At 39.5% G+C, this 16,036-nt stretch overlaps 2 protein-coding genes and 1 non-coding gene across 3 annotated transcripts; 2 read left to right on the top strand and 1 right to left on the bottom strand.

Annotated features, from left to right (window-relative positions):
* Nucleotides 1-273: 273 nt before the first annotated feature.
* brox (BRO1 domain and CAAX motif containing) lies at nucleotides 274-12,042 on the top strand. The gene is made up of 13 exons (XM_058613184.1): nucleotides 274-359; nucleotides 821-940; nucleotides 1,840-1,946; nucleotides 3,230-3,326; nucleotides 3,844-3,939; nucleotides 4,079-4,151; nucleotides 4,672-4,777; nucleotides 5,383-5,472; nucleotides 6,855-6,940; nucleotides 7,696-7,777; nucleotides 7,967-8,117; nucleotides 9,290-9,449; nucleotides 9,554-12,042. The coding sequence occupies exons 2-13, from the start codon at nucleotides 840-842 to the stop codon at nucleotides 9,635-9,637; spliced, it is 1,233 nt and encodes a 410-aa protein (XP_058469167.1). The 5' UTR covers nucleotides 274-359; nucleotides 821-839; the 3' UTR covers nucleotides 9,638-12,042.
* A 1,084-nt stretch (nucleotides 12,043-13,126) lies between these two features.
* Nucleotides 13,127-15,220, top strand: LOC131443501 (protein FAM177A1). Its single transcript, XM_058613185.1, has 5 exons — nucleotides 13,127-13,264; nucleotides 13,445-13,606; nucleotides 14,360-14,414; nucleotides 14,516-14,610; nucleotides 15,012-15,220. The coding sequence occupies exons 1-5, from the start codon at nucleotides 13,241-13,243 to the stop codon at nucleotides 15,198-15,200; spliced, it is 525 nt and encodes a 174-aa protein (XP_058469168.1). The 5' UTR covers nucleotides 13,127-13,240; the 3' UTR covers nucleotides 15,201-15,220.
* Nucleotides 15,221-15,475: 255 nt separating this feature from the next.
* trnas-gcu (transfer RNA serine (anticodon GCU)) lies at nucleotides 15,476-15,557 on the bottom strand. Its single transcript has one exon. It is a non-coding gene; the product is annotated as a tRNA-Ser (tRNA).
* Nucleotides 15,558-16,036: the final 479 nt, after the last annotated feature.

The following is a 16,036-nucleotide window of genomic DNA, read 5'->3' as shown; positions in this document are numbered from 1 at the left end:
AACGAACAAACAGGGTATCCATAAATGTCCCTGTGGAAACGCAACACAACAACTATGAAAACATCACCTTGTAATTACATAGTAATTTCAGTGAATCACTCAAGGAAATGACAATAATATTGTACAAAAATAAAACATTCCATGCGTATAAGTCAGAGACAGATTTGAAGCATCTGAACCATGAAACAAAAGAAAGATGATCGAAGATCTAAGGTATTTTCCTGGCAAACGTCATGTGACCGAAGCGCGCCCGTTCATTGGTTAACATCTGCTCCGTGTTTATTTCCGGAAGTAAGTTATCAGTGTCAGACTTCACGTCGGGATTGTTAAACCTCACATCTTCAACACCGTAACGACAGGTAGAAGTTATTGATATACCATATTCAAATTATTTCGGTGCGTTTGTTTTGCTGTTTGACTAATAAGTCAGTCGTGTCATCAATTCAGCGAGTCGTGTTTACGTGATGTACATTTAGCTCGTATTAGCCGCTAGCTGCTGCTTTATGTAGCCTACGTAACGGGCTTTGTGTCAATAAATACTTCATTAAAACAACATTAATTGCAGTCCAATGTAGCGCCAGAGGCTTCTTTTCAATATTTCAGTGACTTTATCTTGTTAACGGTTTAACACGGCCGCCACCCAATTGTAGCCACCTTATCGTAAAATAGCTGTTAGCAAAGATGATACATTAGCTAGCTAGTTTATGATGCCCACTTAATATGTATTAGGTTTTCAGAGGGACGCCTGTTTCACTGTAGCTAATGTGTGTTGTTAACACCAGGAATATTGCTGTGTGTGTGTGTGTTTCACTCTCTGTAGGTGTGTCCTCATCGACAGGATGGCACATTGGTTTCACAGAAACCCACTGAAGGCAACTGCGCCTGTGTCTTTTAATTTGTATGGCGTGGCAGGGAGCCCCGCTGCCAATAAGATATGCAAGTAAGTCTTATCATCTCTCAATACACAGGGATGAGTGATATTTGCATTGACTTGGACAATGACTCTGACTCTTGCCTTTCTCTGGTCTTCTTACCCATTGTCTTGATAATATAACCAATTCTAATTTTTCAACAGACTAGTGTGTGAAATGTGGTTGGCAAGCAAACAAACAATAAACCCCAAACATATACATCTGATTTTTCTTTCTTTCTCCAAAACTGATTCTAATCACATTTGGAGGGGATTATAATGAAACTCAAATTAGACTCCTACAGATGCATCTCAGTCTGACTTTCTGGCTCCCTTTACACCTGGCATTAGAATGCATTTTCTGTGATGAAAATGCATCCCCCCCCCGCCTTATCAACAACAACAACAACAACAACAACAATAACGTGAAGTCATACTATTGTATGGACTCCTCTCTGCTTTTTTGAAGCAGGTGAAGAAGAGCAGAGACACATCGGAGGCTCTTTGCATTTACACTGCTCTTCAGTGTGGTCACCATCCATATCTGACCACCTTCCAAAATGGTTTGGCGGATCGTTCAGGCATTATCCAATTGCAATCTCATCAGAGAAAAGGCATTTTAATGCCGGTTGTAAAGGGGGCCAGGGGGGCAGCTCATAACGAATATCAGATATTATTTGTGTCACATGACAACTTTTAAATGGGTGGCAGAAGTGCCTGACAATATTAATTATGTGTGGTCAGCCAAAATGACAAACCAAAAGGTCATCATAAAATGTCCCTGGGACCATCTTAAAGCGTCCCGGGACACATTACATTGAAAACATAGTAACATCACTCAGAGTGACAAATTAAACATTAAAAACAAGAGATGTGAAAATCGGTAACATTTGAACATCAGTTGATAATTCTTTATCTGACACATTCAGTGACCTGAGGACAACCAGAGCGAGACTGCTAGAGATGTTCACTGATGTCACCTGCAACGCTGAGATCATGAAAAACGCCACAGATGCTTACTTCTCCCTCTTACAAGGTACATTTACACTCATTCCCCTGAATCTATTATCCTCCACCTGTCTTGCATAACACCAGTGATTCCCCAAGGACATTTAATCAGCATCTGTGCTATTCTGCGCCCTCAAGTGTGCAGTCCCATGTTATTTATGTTATCACACCATGTTTCATGTGTTGATTTGCCAGATTCTGCATCCTTATAGCTATAGTAATAATAATTAAAAAAAAAAAAACAAATTAGTGAAAAACAAGTTCAATAAATGTAAGTTATTGTTGTGAAGTTCATTTGTATATATATTTTTTTTACAATTAAATGTATTTTCCATTTACGCCACATGTTAATGCTGCAAGAATTTCCTCTGCTCAAAAATAATTTGACTCACAAATGATAGAAAGTGAATCATGGAAATGTTAGGGTAAGATTGTTTATGTTTGGCCTCTATTATCAGGATAACTGTCAAACCATTAAGCACATTTGTGCTAGAAACATATTAGATTTACACTTGACATTTATTCCTTTAGAAAATGTGTCAAAAACAAGCTTTTATTTTATGTGCAGTTATCCATTTGTCATGCATAATGTAAATATACTTAATCCTTAGCATATATGAGGTGCTGACCTCACAGAGGTGCAGTGTTTGTACATGTTTTGTTAATATTCCGTACAGATATCAGTAATTCTGTACCATCACTATACTGACAGCATTAAGTATAATTTAGTTTGTTCTATAACAATCACTAAGGCATGGACATTTTGTACAACGTTCACTTTATGCTTTAATTTCTTCTGCCTTTGTCAAAGTAGTGAGCTAAGTAAGATAATGTCTACCATGTTCCACGTCAACCTTTGGACACACACTTGTGAAAAAAACCCATTGTCCCTGTGTGTGTATTCGATTTAGGGTGTGCTTGGTTGGGTCCTAGTTGTGTGTAGAATAGCAATAATCTCAAATGTTACCAAAGCCTGTGAAAGTTTCCAGAAACAACTAAGTGGTGAAGCTGAAATTTCAAGAAATGTTTGTAAAGTGATCTTAAAGGGCTTACTTTACTACACGATGGAACGGTGTGTGTATTGCATTGCCTCAACAATGAATAAGCAGAATATCAGATGTGTCAGATGTTTTGGACTGACACATTTGAAACAAAGAAATTAAACACAGTTTAATAACAGTAAATCGTGTATCTCTTTGCTTATCTTCTGACATTGCATTGATTTTATTTATTTCATTTTACTTTACACCTAAGCAGCTGCTTTTCTTTTTCTCTTTTTCTTTTTTTAATCTTCAATTTAACTCATTTAAGGCTTCATCTCATCCTTGGATGGAACTACACAGGAGAACAAACTCAGGTTCATCCAGAACTTCAAGTGGACTGACACCTTACAAGGAAACACACCAAGGTAGAAAGATAAAAACCAGTACATCCAGTCCCATAGTTGCTGAAAGGACCCATCACTTGAAGATCATTTTTGTACTGAAATTACAGCGTAAGCTATAGCACTGCTCTAAAAAAAGTATCTCTTTACTGTGGGTGTTGGGTGTGAGTGAAGAATAACAAAAGAAAAACAAAATGACAATAAAGGAACAGTTGTCATGATATGTAATAAAGCACTTCATCAACTGTTAACAAAAAAAAACACTCAAATCAAATTATATACCTGTGTGATTATATTTGACTCATGTTGAATTTAACAAAACTGTGTAAATTGATGATATTATACTGAGGGGGTTTTCAGATTTTACACACATAAGGGCTTCAAAATATTAGAGACACCTCTAGAGACTGTGCTTCAGCACAAAACTATGAGTAACTTTTGACCTTAATGCTAAAATGTGTTATTTAGTTAAAGCAATTTATTTATTTTGATACTGAATGTATCCGTCTATAATTCATTTTTCTCATTGTTCTCCTCCCAGTGCCCAGCAGGACGCAGTCTTTGAACTCATCTCCATGGCCTTCAATGTAGCCATGTGGTACACAAAGTTTGCCTCTAGACTAGCAGGCAAAGAAAAGTATGTGGTGGTTTTGTTATTCTGTTTATATTGTGAACTTCATTTATATTAAATGAGTTGTATTTGAATGAATCCAGAAAGTGTCCCTTTTGATTTGTCCCTATTTCATACATTTGTCATATTTACATCTGTTCAACAGCATAACAGAGCCTGAAGCAAAAGATGTTCACCGGAGCCTGAAGGCTGCTGCTGGAATATTCAAAACCCTCAAGGTGAGCCCCAACAGAAAAAGAACAATAACTCATCTTCACACTAAATTATTGTAGAGCTGTGGGACAAAGTGAGGTACTCTTGCTTTTTTTCTGATATGTATGATCTGAACACATCAATAGTGTATATTTGGCTACAATCTGCCAGTGTGTGGTTTTTGGTTCTCTTTCTCTAAACTCTTCTCTGATTGGTCAAAGTCTCCCATCACAGGTCAGATTTTCTGAAGGCTGGAAACGGCCCACAGAAGGTCAAGAAATCCACTTCTTCCTCACATCATTTGATGTACATTTGATGATGAACGCAACAGTCACATTTAGCTGTTTTGAAATTAAGTAGTTTAATGGAAAAAAAAAACAGAAACAAGAGCACCTAATTTTCTTCTACTGTAGCTCACAATCCTCAGACAGACACGTCCTCAAAAACACAAAACATATGCTAATTGTTGCATTTTTAGTAACAAATTAATAACTTCAAAAACAAAGAAGAACAAAACATTTTTTTTCTGGAATATTTGAAAAACAGGATACACACATCCCCCGTCTCATCACCCCAGCTGAAAAGGGCAGAGACCTGGAGCCCAGAGTCATCGACGCATACATCATCCAGTGCCAAGCAGAAGCACAAGAAGGTAGAGAACCCACTGTCCTCAAGAAGAGGACATTTCTTTATCAAAGTCTGTGTGAACAGTAGCAGAGCTGAAACCAGGACAGAATGTCCCCTTGATGTTCTCTGTCAATGTGCCATTCAGAAACATACCTGCTAAACCTTTAGGGGAGTCAATACATATAATACATGTACCTGGAATAATAAGAGGAAAGAGTGGCAGCAGTTGCTTATGTGACTGAATATAAATCATAATCTGTGACCATATTCATGAAGTTATTCATATTATAGGCCTTTTGTCAAAGCGGACAGTTTGGCGGGTCTCAGTCAAAGAAGGTGTTAGAGGATGTTGTTGTTTGAATTCACATTTACCTCAGTGAAAGAAACTTGCCAAATAAGGCAACAGTAGACCAGCAGCTTCCACTTACCTGCAAGCTAAAAAGAGAAGCTTGTTTTATCAATGGGCTTTGGTGAGTGAGAGTAAACAGTTTACAAATCTCTGTTTCAAATGATAAACACATTCCCAGGTTAACAAAGACCTCAATCACTTTCATGTTATGCTCCATGTGTACAAATGAAGTGTCTTTCAATTATTTACCATCTCATCTCTTTTTTTTTTTTTTTTTATAGTGACGATTGCCAGAGCTATTGAACTGAAGCACAACGCCACAATTGTTGCAGCGCTGGCTTATGAAACGGCAAACTTTTATCAAAAAGCTGGTCAGTATTTGTAGAACTGTAGAACCTTCATTCTATTGATCTGTTAATTGTTGTAATTGGTATCAAAGCACTGTTGCCTTTAAAGTGCATTGTCAAAGCCTTTTTTGTTATATATTAACCTTCGTGCGTGCCTTTGTATCTATCTATATCATCAGAACCTGTACGACTTGTCAGTTTTACAACCTAACTAACTTCTAACTTACTGTCTATTAACTGACTGGGCCAACTGCTGTTTAACTGCTGTCAAGCTACCGCTAACTGTGTGTGTGGAATAAACCTTCAGAAAGACAGTTGAGTTGTACCCGCCGTACTTGTTCTGGTTACCCTTTCCAGAAGGGAGTATTGAGCTGAAAGGATCAGCCAGTGACCGAACAGACCGAACTTGAAAATGCATGCCAGGATCCCCCTACGTCATCCCGCTACATCATCAGAGACTGTAAGACGGGGAATACAGATGAAAGTCTGGGGCGTGGCATTCAGTTGTATGGCTTCGAGAGCACTGCATGCCAACATTGTGGGAGATCTGTCAATGGATGGATTGCGCTTCACGGCCCTCAGGGGCCACCCAAGAAAACTTTGGTCGGATCAAGGGACCAAGTCCGTGGGCACCAAGCCAGTAAGCAACATCGACAAAGATCAAGTCCAGAAGAAAGCGGCCGCCGCTGGGACTGACTGGTCATGGGTGTTTCACCCAGCAGACTCTCCCCACCGAAACGGAGCAGCTGAAGCAGCGGTCCGTACACTCATCCGGGTGTAAAGTAACCTAACAGCACTGGAGGTCCAGACTCTCCTCTACCTGGCCGCTAATCTGTCAAACTAAAGACCAATCGGCGCGAGAGTCCAGGCAAAGCTATCATTCTATTTATCTGTTTATTGTCGTAATTGGTATCAAAGCACTGTTGCCTTTAAAGTGCATTGTCAAAGCCTTTTTTGTTATATATTGACCTTCGTGCGTGCCTTTGTATCTGTCTATCATCAGTACCTGTACGACTTGTCGGTTTTACAACCTAACTAACTTCTAACTAACTGTCTACTAACTGACTGGTCTAACTGCTGTTTAACTGCTGTCTAGCGACCGCTAACTGTGTGTGTGTGTGGAATAAACCTTCAGAAAGACAGTCGAGTTGTACCCACCGTACTTGTTCTGGTTACCCTTTCCAGAAGGGAGTATTGAGCTGAAAGGATCAGCCAGTAAAAATCTGGATTTTTTAGCAGTATTTTTTGGACTTGTGGTTCAGAAAACCATTCTATTGCCTATTTTTTTTTAACATCTTTGTTTGATTTTAGTTTATATATAAAACATGAAATGCCTATCTGGTCAAACAGTGCTGTGTGTTAGTGTTTTATAACGGGTTATTAAAGTTGAGTGTTTCTGTTTGCAGATCACACACTGAATACATTGGACCCAGAGTACAGCAGCAAGTGGAGGAAGTATCTTCAGCTGAAGCAGCTCTTTTACATGGCTTATGTGAGTTCCTGTTTATTTGCATGCACTTCACAAACCTACGTTGGGGGATTTAAGGCCATACTAACAGCTCTTTATGTATGTATGTATTTCCCTCATGTCTATGTTCTGTCCCTGAACAATAAATCTCCAGATGGACGATGACAAAGAACTAGTTTTAAGGCCAGTTATTTTTAACGTCTACAGTTAGTTACTTAATTTGAAGCCTGTGTTTTTTCTGTTTTGTTGTTGTTGTTGTTGCTGGCTGCCGTTAACTCTTTCAAAACATCTGTCTCAGGAGCCCAATGAATCCTGGGATATAAAAAAAACAGTCAAAACTGAGTAGAGTCACATCATGACACATTTGACGTCCCAAATTTAGCAGCTGACAGAAGTCCACTCTTGGTGACACCGTTGCCACCAACAAGCATTAGTATCCATATTTACCACTAAAAATCATCAGGAAAAGGGTGTGAAGGAGGAGCTGTTTACCACAGGTTATCCACTCCACTAGGAGCCTGCCATAATTTCCATTGAGAGTGCATCTGATCTGTTTGTTTTGTTTTTTAAGAGGGTGTGATGCTGTAATGAGTCTCACTCTGTGGTGGGCGTGACAAGATGGTTTAACCACGTTATTGCAATAACCATGGCAGCTGTATTTCAAATCCACCCTCAAAAAGAGACAACCCTTGAATTGATGCACAGCTAATACACAGTCCAAAAAAAAAGTGAGATTGTATTTATATAAATGAACTTTGCTGAACATATGTGCTTTACAGGCTTACTGCTATCATGGGCAGACACTGCTGGCAAGTGACAAGTGTGGTGAGGCTATAAGATCTCTCCAGGAAGCTGAAAGGTGTAAGTATGTGTGGAACTGGAGCATAGTGAATTGCATGCATACATAGGTCATGACGCAGGTGTTTCCTCTGTGTACATTATGTTTCTTGTGTGACAGTATTTCTAAGACATTCTAGTTTGTCTTGCTTGCCCGTCCGCCCCAACAGCCAACATTTCTCAGTGTATCAACACGGACATGTTTCTGTTTAGGTTACTCCCGTGCTGAGGCTTTGTGTAAAGAGTATCGACAGACCAAAGGCCCAGGCTCCACAGCCAAACCATCGGAGCACCTGTTCTTCCTCAAACTCGGCGGCCTCATTAAAAACACACTGGAGAAGTGCGAGAGGGAAAATGGATTCATGTGAGTTTTTAATGGAAACCTCCATCAAGTGTTATCCAAAGCTTTTATATTTTACACTGTTCAGATAAGGTGATTTCATAGACAACATGTTAGACCCACATGCAGTTATGAAGCCAATGTGCCCACGTCTCCCCCTGGTGGCTGGCTGCAGTACAGGTTCTAAATGTTGGATCAAATGGAAAAAGTACATGAAGAATATATTTTTCCCAAAAAATGCTTAATTTGTACTTGTCCTTATCCTACTGATGCACTTGTTAGTGTTTTATAGTGTATTATTTAATTGCTTGCACTTATGTCTGACATAGTTTGGCTTCAGTTTCATACATTCTGAGGAAGGTGAGGCGTAATCCACCCTTATACACAGTTTATGGGTGTAGTGACACCTGTCTAACATGTCTGACCACTTAACAATACATCAAGCTTGTGTGGCATTACTCTCCGCTTAAAACATCAGTACATGCTACTTGCTAATATACAGCACATTTACGTAGGGGAAATCTTATACGCCTAGATGTAGCATATAGAGCTTAGGGTGCCATGTGGCTCTGTTTCTATAAACCACCATCGTAGCAGCCTAAGATGCGGCAAAATTGAATGTGACCGGTGCAACCTGATTCAACCCAGTATGTATCACAAAACTGAGGAAATGATTCCAGACCTGCAGTATCTTTCCCGATTAGCTTCACTTTATTTTACTTGAATTATCACTGAAAGCTCACAAAATCCAGGAGGGATACAAATGTCTACCGGCTATAGATAGCATTGTTGTCACTGGAAGGTTAAGTGTTGTGTTGGCGTAACGTTAACATTAGCACCGGCCAGTGGAATGTCGATAACTGCTGCGTTTACTGTGCTGTGCAGACTAGTTCTTGGTAAATGTAGTCCATGAACTAAGCATGAAATTTGTTTCTTGCTGGTTCTCATCACTCCGTCTGCTCACTTTGAGCACGTTTCATAGCAGTGATTCATCTCCGCCAACTGTCTTGGCACAACAGCTATCCACCATTTTCACTTTTATGATGGAAACAGCAGGTCAAAGAGACAAGTTGTGGAGCATATTGTATGATTTATGTGTTGTCTAGTATACAGTATATATAGAGGTGAATAGTAAACATCAGCTACAACAACTCTATTGGACATTGTAAATTGTAAATCTGGACATATTTCCTCAGATACTTCCATAAGGTGCCAGCCGAGGCACCCGTGCTGGAGTTAAAGGCGAGTTACGGCCTGGCTGAGCCAATCCCATTCGAGCTGCCCCCTCTCACAGAGCAGTGCACCCCTGAGGTCTATGCCACCTTTGACCTGACCAAGGGAGCCAAGAATGACAAGGTGTGGTGACAACACACACCCATCCAACAGAAGCAAAAAGAAGTCACACTGAATGTTCTGAGGATTGTTGTTTCACTCTTGTGTCGTTGATGCTCTAACTCCAGGCTAAACCCAAGGAGCAGGAGGTGAAACCAATGAAGGAGCCAGATCTGAAGCCTCAGAAGGACACGGGCTGCGTCGTCTCCTAAACCTTCCACAGACGTCACTTCCTGCCCTCTTGCCTCATCACCGTTGATCGTAAAGAGGGCATCCATATTTCCTTCAGTGTACACCTCCATAGGAAAATGTATTTTTAAATTAATCCACGGTGTTTCACATTTACGCTAAGACACTTTGCATTGTATTTGCAAACAACAGACATTATCATTGCATTTAAGCCAGCGCCAGTTATGCATCATGTCTATGACATTTAACACGAGCAGCATGAAGTAGTCCTGAAAAACAGTGGCAGGACATTCCGGGTTAAGTTAGGCTACATGTCAACTGAAATGTTTACTTTAGATTTGGTCTTGATCGTGAATAAGCCTTATAGGAAGTGTAGTTTTATTAATGGTGCCTTTGGCTGCAGGGTAAACCTGTATCTTTTTTTTTTCTTCAGTCCCATGAGATGATTTTAAAAGACAAAGATCTGCCTATTGAACTTAAAAAGCCACATTTGGAATGAAAACGGAGAAACATCTTCAATTAAAACAATCTGCAAAGAGTAAATAAGGATTCACTTTCACACAATCTAAACAAATACTTTCCACATGAGATTCATTCCGTGACAAAATGAACAAGATGTGCATGTGTTATTGCTGGAGCAAGTTTGTTATAGCTGTAGCAGTTTACAATCACAATATTTAATTTAGATCACATGACATATGTACAGTAGTTTTTTTTTTTTGTTTTTTTTTCATTCATTAGGTGACATAGCTGTTTTTCTACTTTGACTTTTCATTACTGAATAATGTTGAATCATTCTTTCACATGAGAGTAGCCAGTCGGGGATTTCATCTCTGGTAGGTCTCACTTAATTTCTATTGTTATGTAATGATCGTTTCGTTGACAACGTGAAAAACACTTAACAGCAGTAAGCGGTTCTATTTATCTTGAGTCATATGTTTGTGGTGATGTTGATTTTCATTATGTATTCATTAAGTAAATACATCAAAGTCACTGATGTATACGATGCTCACCCCTTCTAAAGCTGTCAGTCGCTGACACAATGTATGTGCATGCACTTAAGTGCATTTACCCTTTTCCTTAAAGGTCTAATATGCAATATTGCTGTCTTTTAGTTGAGCACATGTTAGTCTCAAACAAAAGCCAGTCGTCAACAAAGACATCTTCATGTATGCATCACGTTATGTACGAGTCCAGGAGGAGAAGTAATCTCCAAGTAATTTTGGAGCCTTTTGTTGTTCGTAGATTTCTCCCTCGCTGTAATGCCAGACCAAAATTACACCTGGTTATTACTCTTTCTTTGACTGAAGCCTTTACAGCAAAAGAACAAGCTTTCTTTGGAAGTGAATCCAGAGATTCGCCTTCATCCTGGACACTTTGACCTCCTTTTTTGTCATCTCACTTTCACATATTTGTGCTATGCGTGTTTACTGTCGGGGTCATATTTATACGTCACATACAGGACGTGAACTCTGAGCTTTTAAAAAGCAGGTCGTGAATATGATAGAGGGAGTATTCAACTTGGCGCGTCTTGTAAACATCTCGAACAACCTCACTTGAATGCAGTGTGTTTATATACCGGGTCTAGTGTTCCGGATGGGCCCTCAGAGGCTCCAATAACAGCACACAAAGGAGTGGGACGTCACTCTCTGCTCAAGACATTGCGTGGGGTTATATTCGACCCACAGTGGTTTCCATGGTGGCCCCACCCGTGTTTGCCCGCATGTGAGATCCATGTCACTAAAACTAAAATATGGGGCCTGCATAACTTGCCCACTTAGTACCCACAAAGTACCCAGGTAGCCTTATACTAAGTGGGCATAGGCTTGATATTGTCAGCTTGCCTGGAGACACTTATGGAGACCACATGGACATGCTGGCTGACTATACTGTATTCACAAACTTAATATGTGTTTGTGTACTTGTATTTGAATGTTGCATATTGGACCTTGAAATGCAAAGGTTAGGATAGCACTAGTGTATATTTACGTCAACCAGTCAACATGATGGTAATGGAAGAGCACCTAGAATCGTTTTTTTGTGCAGCTACAACGCTGCTGTCCCACTCAATATGGCCGTAGAAGACCAAGCATAACTACCAATTACTGGGAAAGTGTATAAACTGTAATATACAGCTCACATGTACTATTTCATGTCCCTACGTGTATATAAGCTTGCATATTTTATCCAGTTGTGCAGGTATTTCCGTTGGTTAAGACACTTTTCTGATTTGTTTGTGACAGATGGAGAGTGAACGTAATTGAGAAGCATTACTCCGACAGGCGCTAGCTCCGAATGTTTATTAAAATGGCGTGTCCAAATGATCATAACAATGTAACACACTCCTGTAGTTCTGTATTCACCCTCTCATGGTGTCTCTCATGTATAATGTATTTCAAATGGTATTAAATCATTCATTTAAACTCTATTTGTCTGTGTTGGGTTACCGTTCTAGGTTAACTTTTTAATGTAGTGCAGATTGGGAATACAAGATGCTTAATAATCTCTGTTACATGTCAGTGAGCCATCAAAAATGATTCTGAAATTGTTATTTTATAGTTCCAGTGTGTAAGAATTAGTGACTTAACGGCGAGACTGCAGCAAACCGAGGACTGGTCCTCTCACCCCTCCCTTTCCCAAGCGCACCAGGGAACCACAGTGGCCTTCACGTACCAGACAGGTTTTAAACACTCTTCAAAGTCTCTCCACACTATCAATTTCTGCTGTATCATCCTTTTTCTGTGTTGGTTTATGCATCAGATGTATGTGGGAGGAGCTGTTCTTAATTTGCAAAGTAAGCTGCTACTTCAGATGTTTGGTCAATTCATTAAATCTTCATTTTATGCATGTTATAACAGCCTGACAATTGGTGCTCAGTGACAATAAATAACACTTTAACACATATTTTTTACCTACAGCATTACACTGACAATATCTTTAACACACATGTATATATTATAGCTAGTACAACTAAGTTTTGTGGAACAGCTTATCAAGTTTCGTTATCTCAGCTTGTGTTTGGACAGATTTGTGACGGGGAGAGCTGTGATGTTGATTATATGATTGCTGAATAGTGTGTGTGTGTTGTGCAAAATCAATACTGTGATTCAATCCCAGTAGTTTGGAACTTTGGCACGTGTTGTACACATGTACATACTGTGTTTAGCTTCTGTGGTATTAATTATTTAATGTCCTTTGATGTGGATAAGCATTTTCAAAGCCTGATATTTTCCTTTTGATTTAACACGTTTTTTTTTATGTCACTGCCCTCATGTTTACCCAACTATGAGTACAATAAACACAGTCATTAGATGCGGTTTTAAAGTGTGTGTAACATTCATTAATAATTCACTTGACAATAAGCCTTAACATTCTACACTGTGTTACAAGTCCAGCCCCCTTTGAGACCGAGAATGAAACTGATTCCATGACAGTGGCAGCTCTCGAACCGCCCGCCTGTGACAAGGTTTGCACTGCTGTGTCTGGAGTCTCAGGTTTCACCACTAATCCTGTATCCTGTAGTTGTTTTTCCCTCCACGTAGCTGAGTCAGCATGGATGGACATACCATGCAACTTTTGAATCTTCACTGTCGCACCGGAGCACTAACTGATTAAGTGTTTGAAGAATGGACAGCAGCCACCAGGAGGAAGTAAGTGTTGCAACAATGAAGGAAGAGAAACAGACATGTTAGCTCAGGCTGTGTTTAGTAACACTCAGCAGCTGTTTGGGAGTCTGATGTATTCTAACACATGAATAGTATTTGAAATGACAACATGCTCGACAAAGATTAATGGGGCTCACATAAAAATTTTTATGTCAAATCTGTCAGGTAACATGCAGCCAGGAACCAGAGTTCACCGGACCTGCGTCGTCCAAAGAGAAGAAGATCATCTACTTCTCCAGCGGTGAAACCATGGAGGAGGACAGTGAGGAAGAAGAGGAGGAGGAGGAGTCCTTAAGCACAGCCCCTTTCAGGGAAACCGCAGAGAAGGTGAGAGACTGTTCAAGTACTTCCACATGTATGCATTTTCATTTTAAAATGATGTTTAGAAGCCAAGACAAACTACATCAGAGGTGTCAAACTCATGGCCCATGGGCCATGTGTGGCCCACCACTTGATATCATGTTCGAATGAAAACATGGCCTGTGACCTCATTTTCCTTTAAACAATACACGTGTGGCTGAGACAGGTGATAGAATAAGACATAATATATTTGCTAGCTGTATTATTACATTAATAATAGACAATTTATTATTTGCTTATATGTTATTTACATTATTTTAGATTTATTTCTGTCTGTTTTTGACATACATTCATTCATTCTAGTCTACCACTTTATCCTCCACATGAGCGGGTGCCAATCCCAGCTGACACGGGGTGAAAGGCGGGGTATATTTTTGGGTATAAATGTGTTTTTATTGTGAAGTAAACTTCATTCCATATGAAAACCAACACTTTTATTTTGAAATCTGTGAAATATTATCATGTGTGTCTCGATTTGTTTGTACACTGAGCATGTGTGTGCTGTTGTAAACAGGAAGTAGACTTTCTGCTTGCAGTTAGCGCCAGAAAATACTATATACAAGAAAAAGTAAAAGTAAAAGTTTCTGTTTCTGGACAGAAAACAAAGTGAAACTTAGCGTCGACAACTACTACACTTCCTGTATGTGTGTCTAACTTTGAGCCTACAGTATATGAGCATGTAGCAGCAGTTGCATCATGTCTTTGTTTTTTCTTTGTCAGACTAGGATCTCATTCAGAAAGCTGGCCTTTCTCGTTGGGAGGATTTCACTGCTGAGTATGTAATATGACAAATGCACTCGACGATCTATAAATAAACACTGGGGCTAAACTGTATAAGAATCTCATTGAGTTTTCATCTTTTGTGTCCAAAATTAGCTTGTGATTTCCTTGGAGAGAGACTTGCTGGTGCACTTGGACTGAATGCTGCCAAATACCAGTATGCTGTAGATCAATATCAGCGTGATCACAAGGTAAAGTAGAAGCTGGAAAACAAGTGCACTGTCAAATTATAAATATAATACTATATAATCAAATGTCAGTCTCTGTAAGTCCAGCGCGTAACATTTAGGAGGGTTTATGGCAGATATTTAATATAATATAATATAATATGTTTGTAAAAGTGTACAATAGCTTTAAGATAGAGAGGTTTTACACAGATATGTTGCCAGTTGGGCTGTTTCTACAACAGACAAACCAGTCAGAGCATGAGCTTACTATGCAAATGAAAAACGACATCCTTTTGCAAAGGCAATAGTAGCTCTACCACTTTTCAAGCAGCTTATTTTCAGCAGATGTTTCCCATTAAAGTTGATCAGCAAAACAACAGCTAACTCTTAGTATGTATATTTACTTGTTAATTTGTCTCGGTCAGAAACCAAGCAGCAAAGCCCCAGGTGGCGTCATGGAGGGACGTGGAGAGATGATCCACCTCTCTGCTCGACAGGATCAGAGTCATTATGGAGCTACAGGCGAAGCAAGATTCTCAGATGATAACCACACAAACCGAAAAGATGGATACCACAACAGAAGCTATCAAGCAGACGAGGATTGTTTGAAATAAAACGAGGAGAATGAAGCAAAGACTAAGGTTTTTTGTTATTATTATTATTGTTGTTGTTGTTATAATGTGTTTTTGTGCAGGCCTTAAACAGAGTACTGTGGGGCTGTTTTTATATTAATTACATTATGAATGGTGTAAATCTTTTTGCAACATTGCAAAAATAAAAAAGAAATTAGTTGTTCTGTATCATGAATGTACAAAGAGCTGTTAATGAAAGTCACTAAAGTCAATAAAGACATCAAAGAAATTATCCGGAAGAAAAAAAAAAGAATTTTCGACGAGGATGGGATTCGAACCCACGCGTGCAGAGCACAATGGATTAGCAGTCCATCGCCTTAACCACTCGGCCACCTCGTCTGTGCGCCTGTGCCTATTTGGCGCAATAATGTACGTCGCACTACCACTTCATGTTATTCTGTCATCAGCTAAAGTTGATTCAAAACGTGCAGCATGACATTATAAGTGTATTATATAAACGCTTACATGCTAACTGCCGTTATTATCTGAGGAACGGGCTTTACTAGCAGACCGCGCTAATATGCTAGTTAGCTACGACAAACGTTGAGAGTTGTTACAACAGTGTTGTCACGCGTGGCATATCTATAATACGTTACAATTAAAGCCACATGGCATACTTTATTAATGTAAGGCGTGACTATATAACTTTGGTGTCAGTTTACACTTACAATTTACTGCGGTGAAGTTATCTGACACCCGTTTCTCCGTGGTCAAACTATCTGACGCTGAATTTTAAGGCCCTCCTTACAAAGGCTTTTATGGTAAAAACGCCTGTGATGTGAATCAAGCTGACTTGTAAGGACATCGACATCCGACTT

Source organism: Solea solea, chromosome 17 (genome assembly GCF_958295425.1).
Source record: "Solea solea chromosome 17, fSolSol10.1, whole genome shotgun sequence".
Lineage (NCBI taxonomy): Eukaryota > Metazoa > Chordata > Actinopteri > Pleuronectiformes > Soleidae > Solea > Solea solea.
Note: the sequence above shows the minus strand (reverse complement) of the source record. Positions and strands in the feature narration are given on the sequence as shown.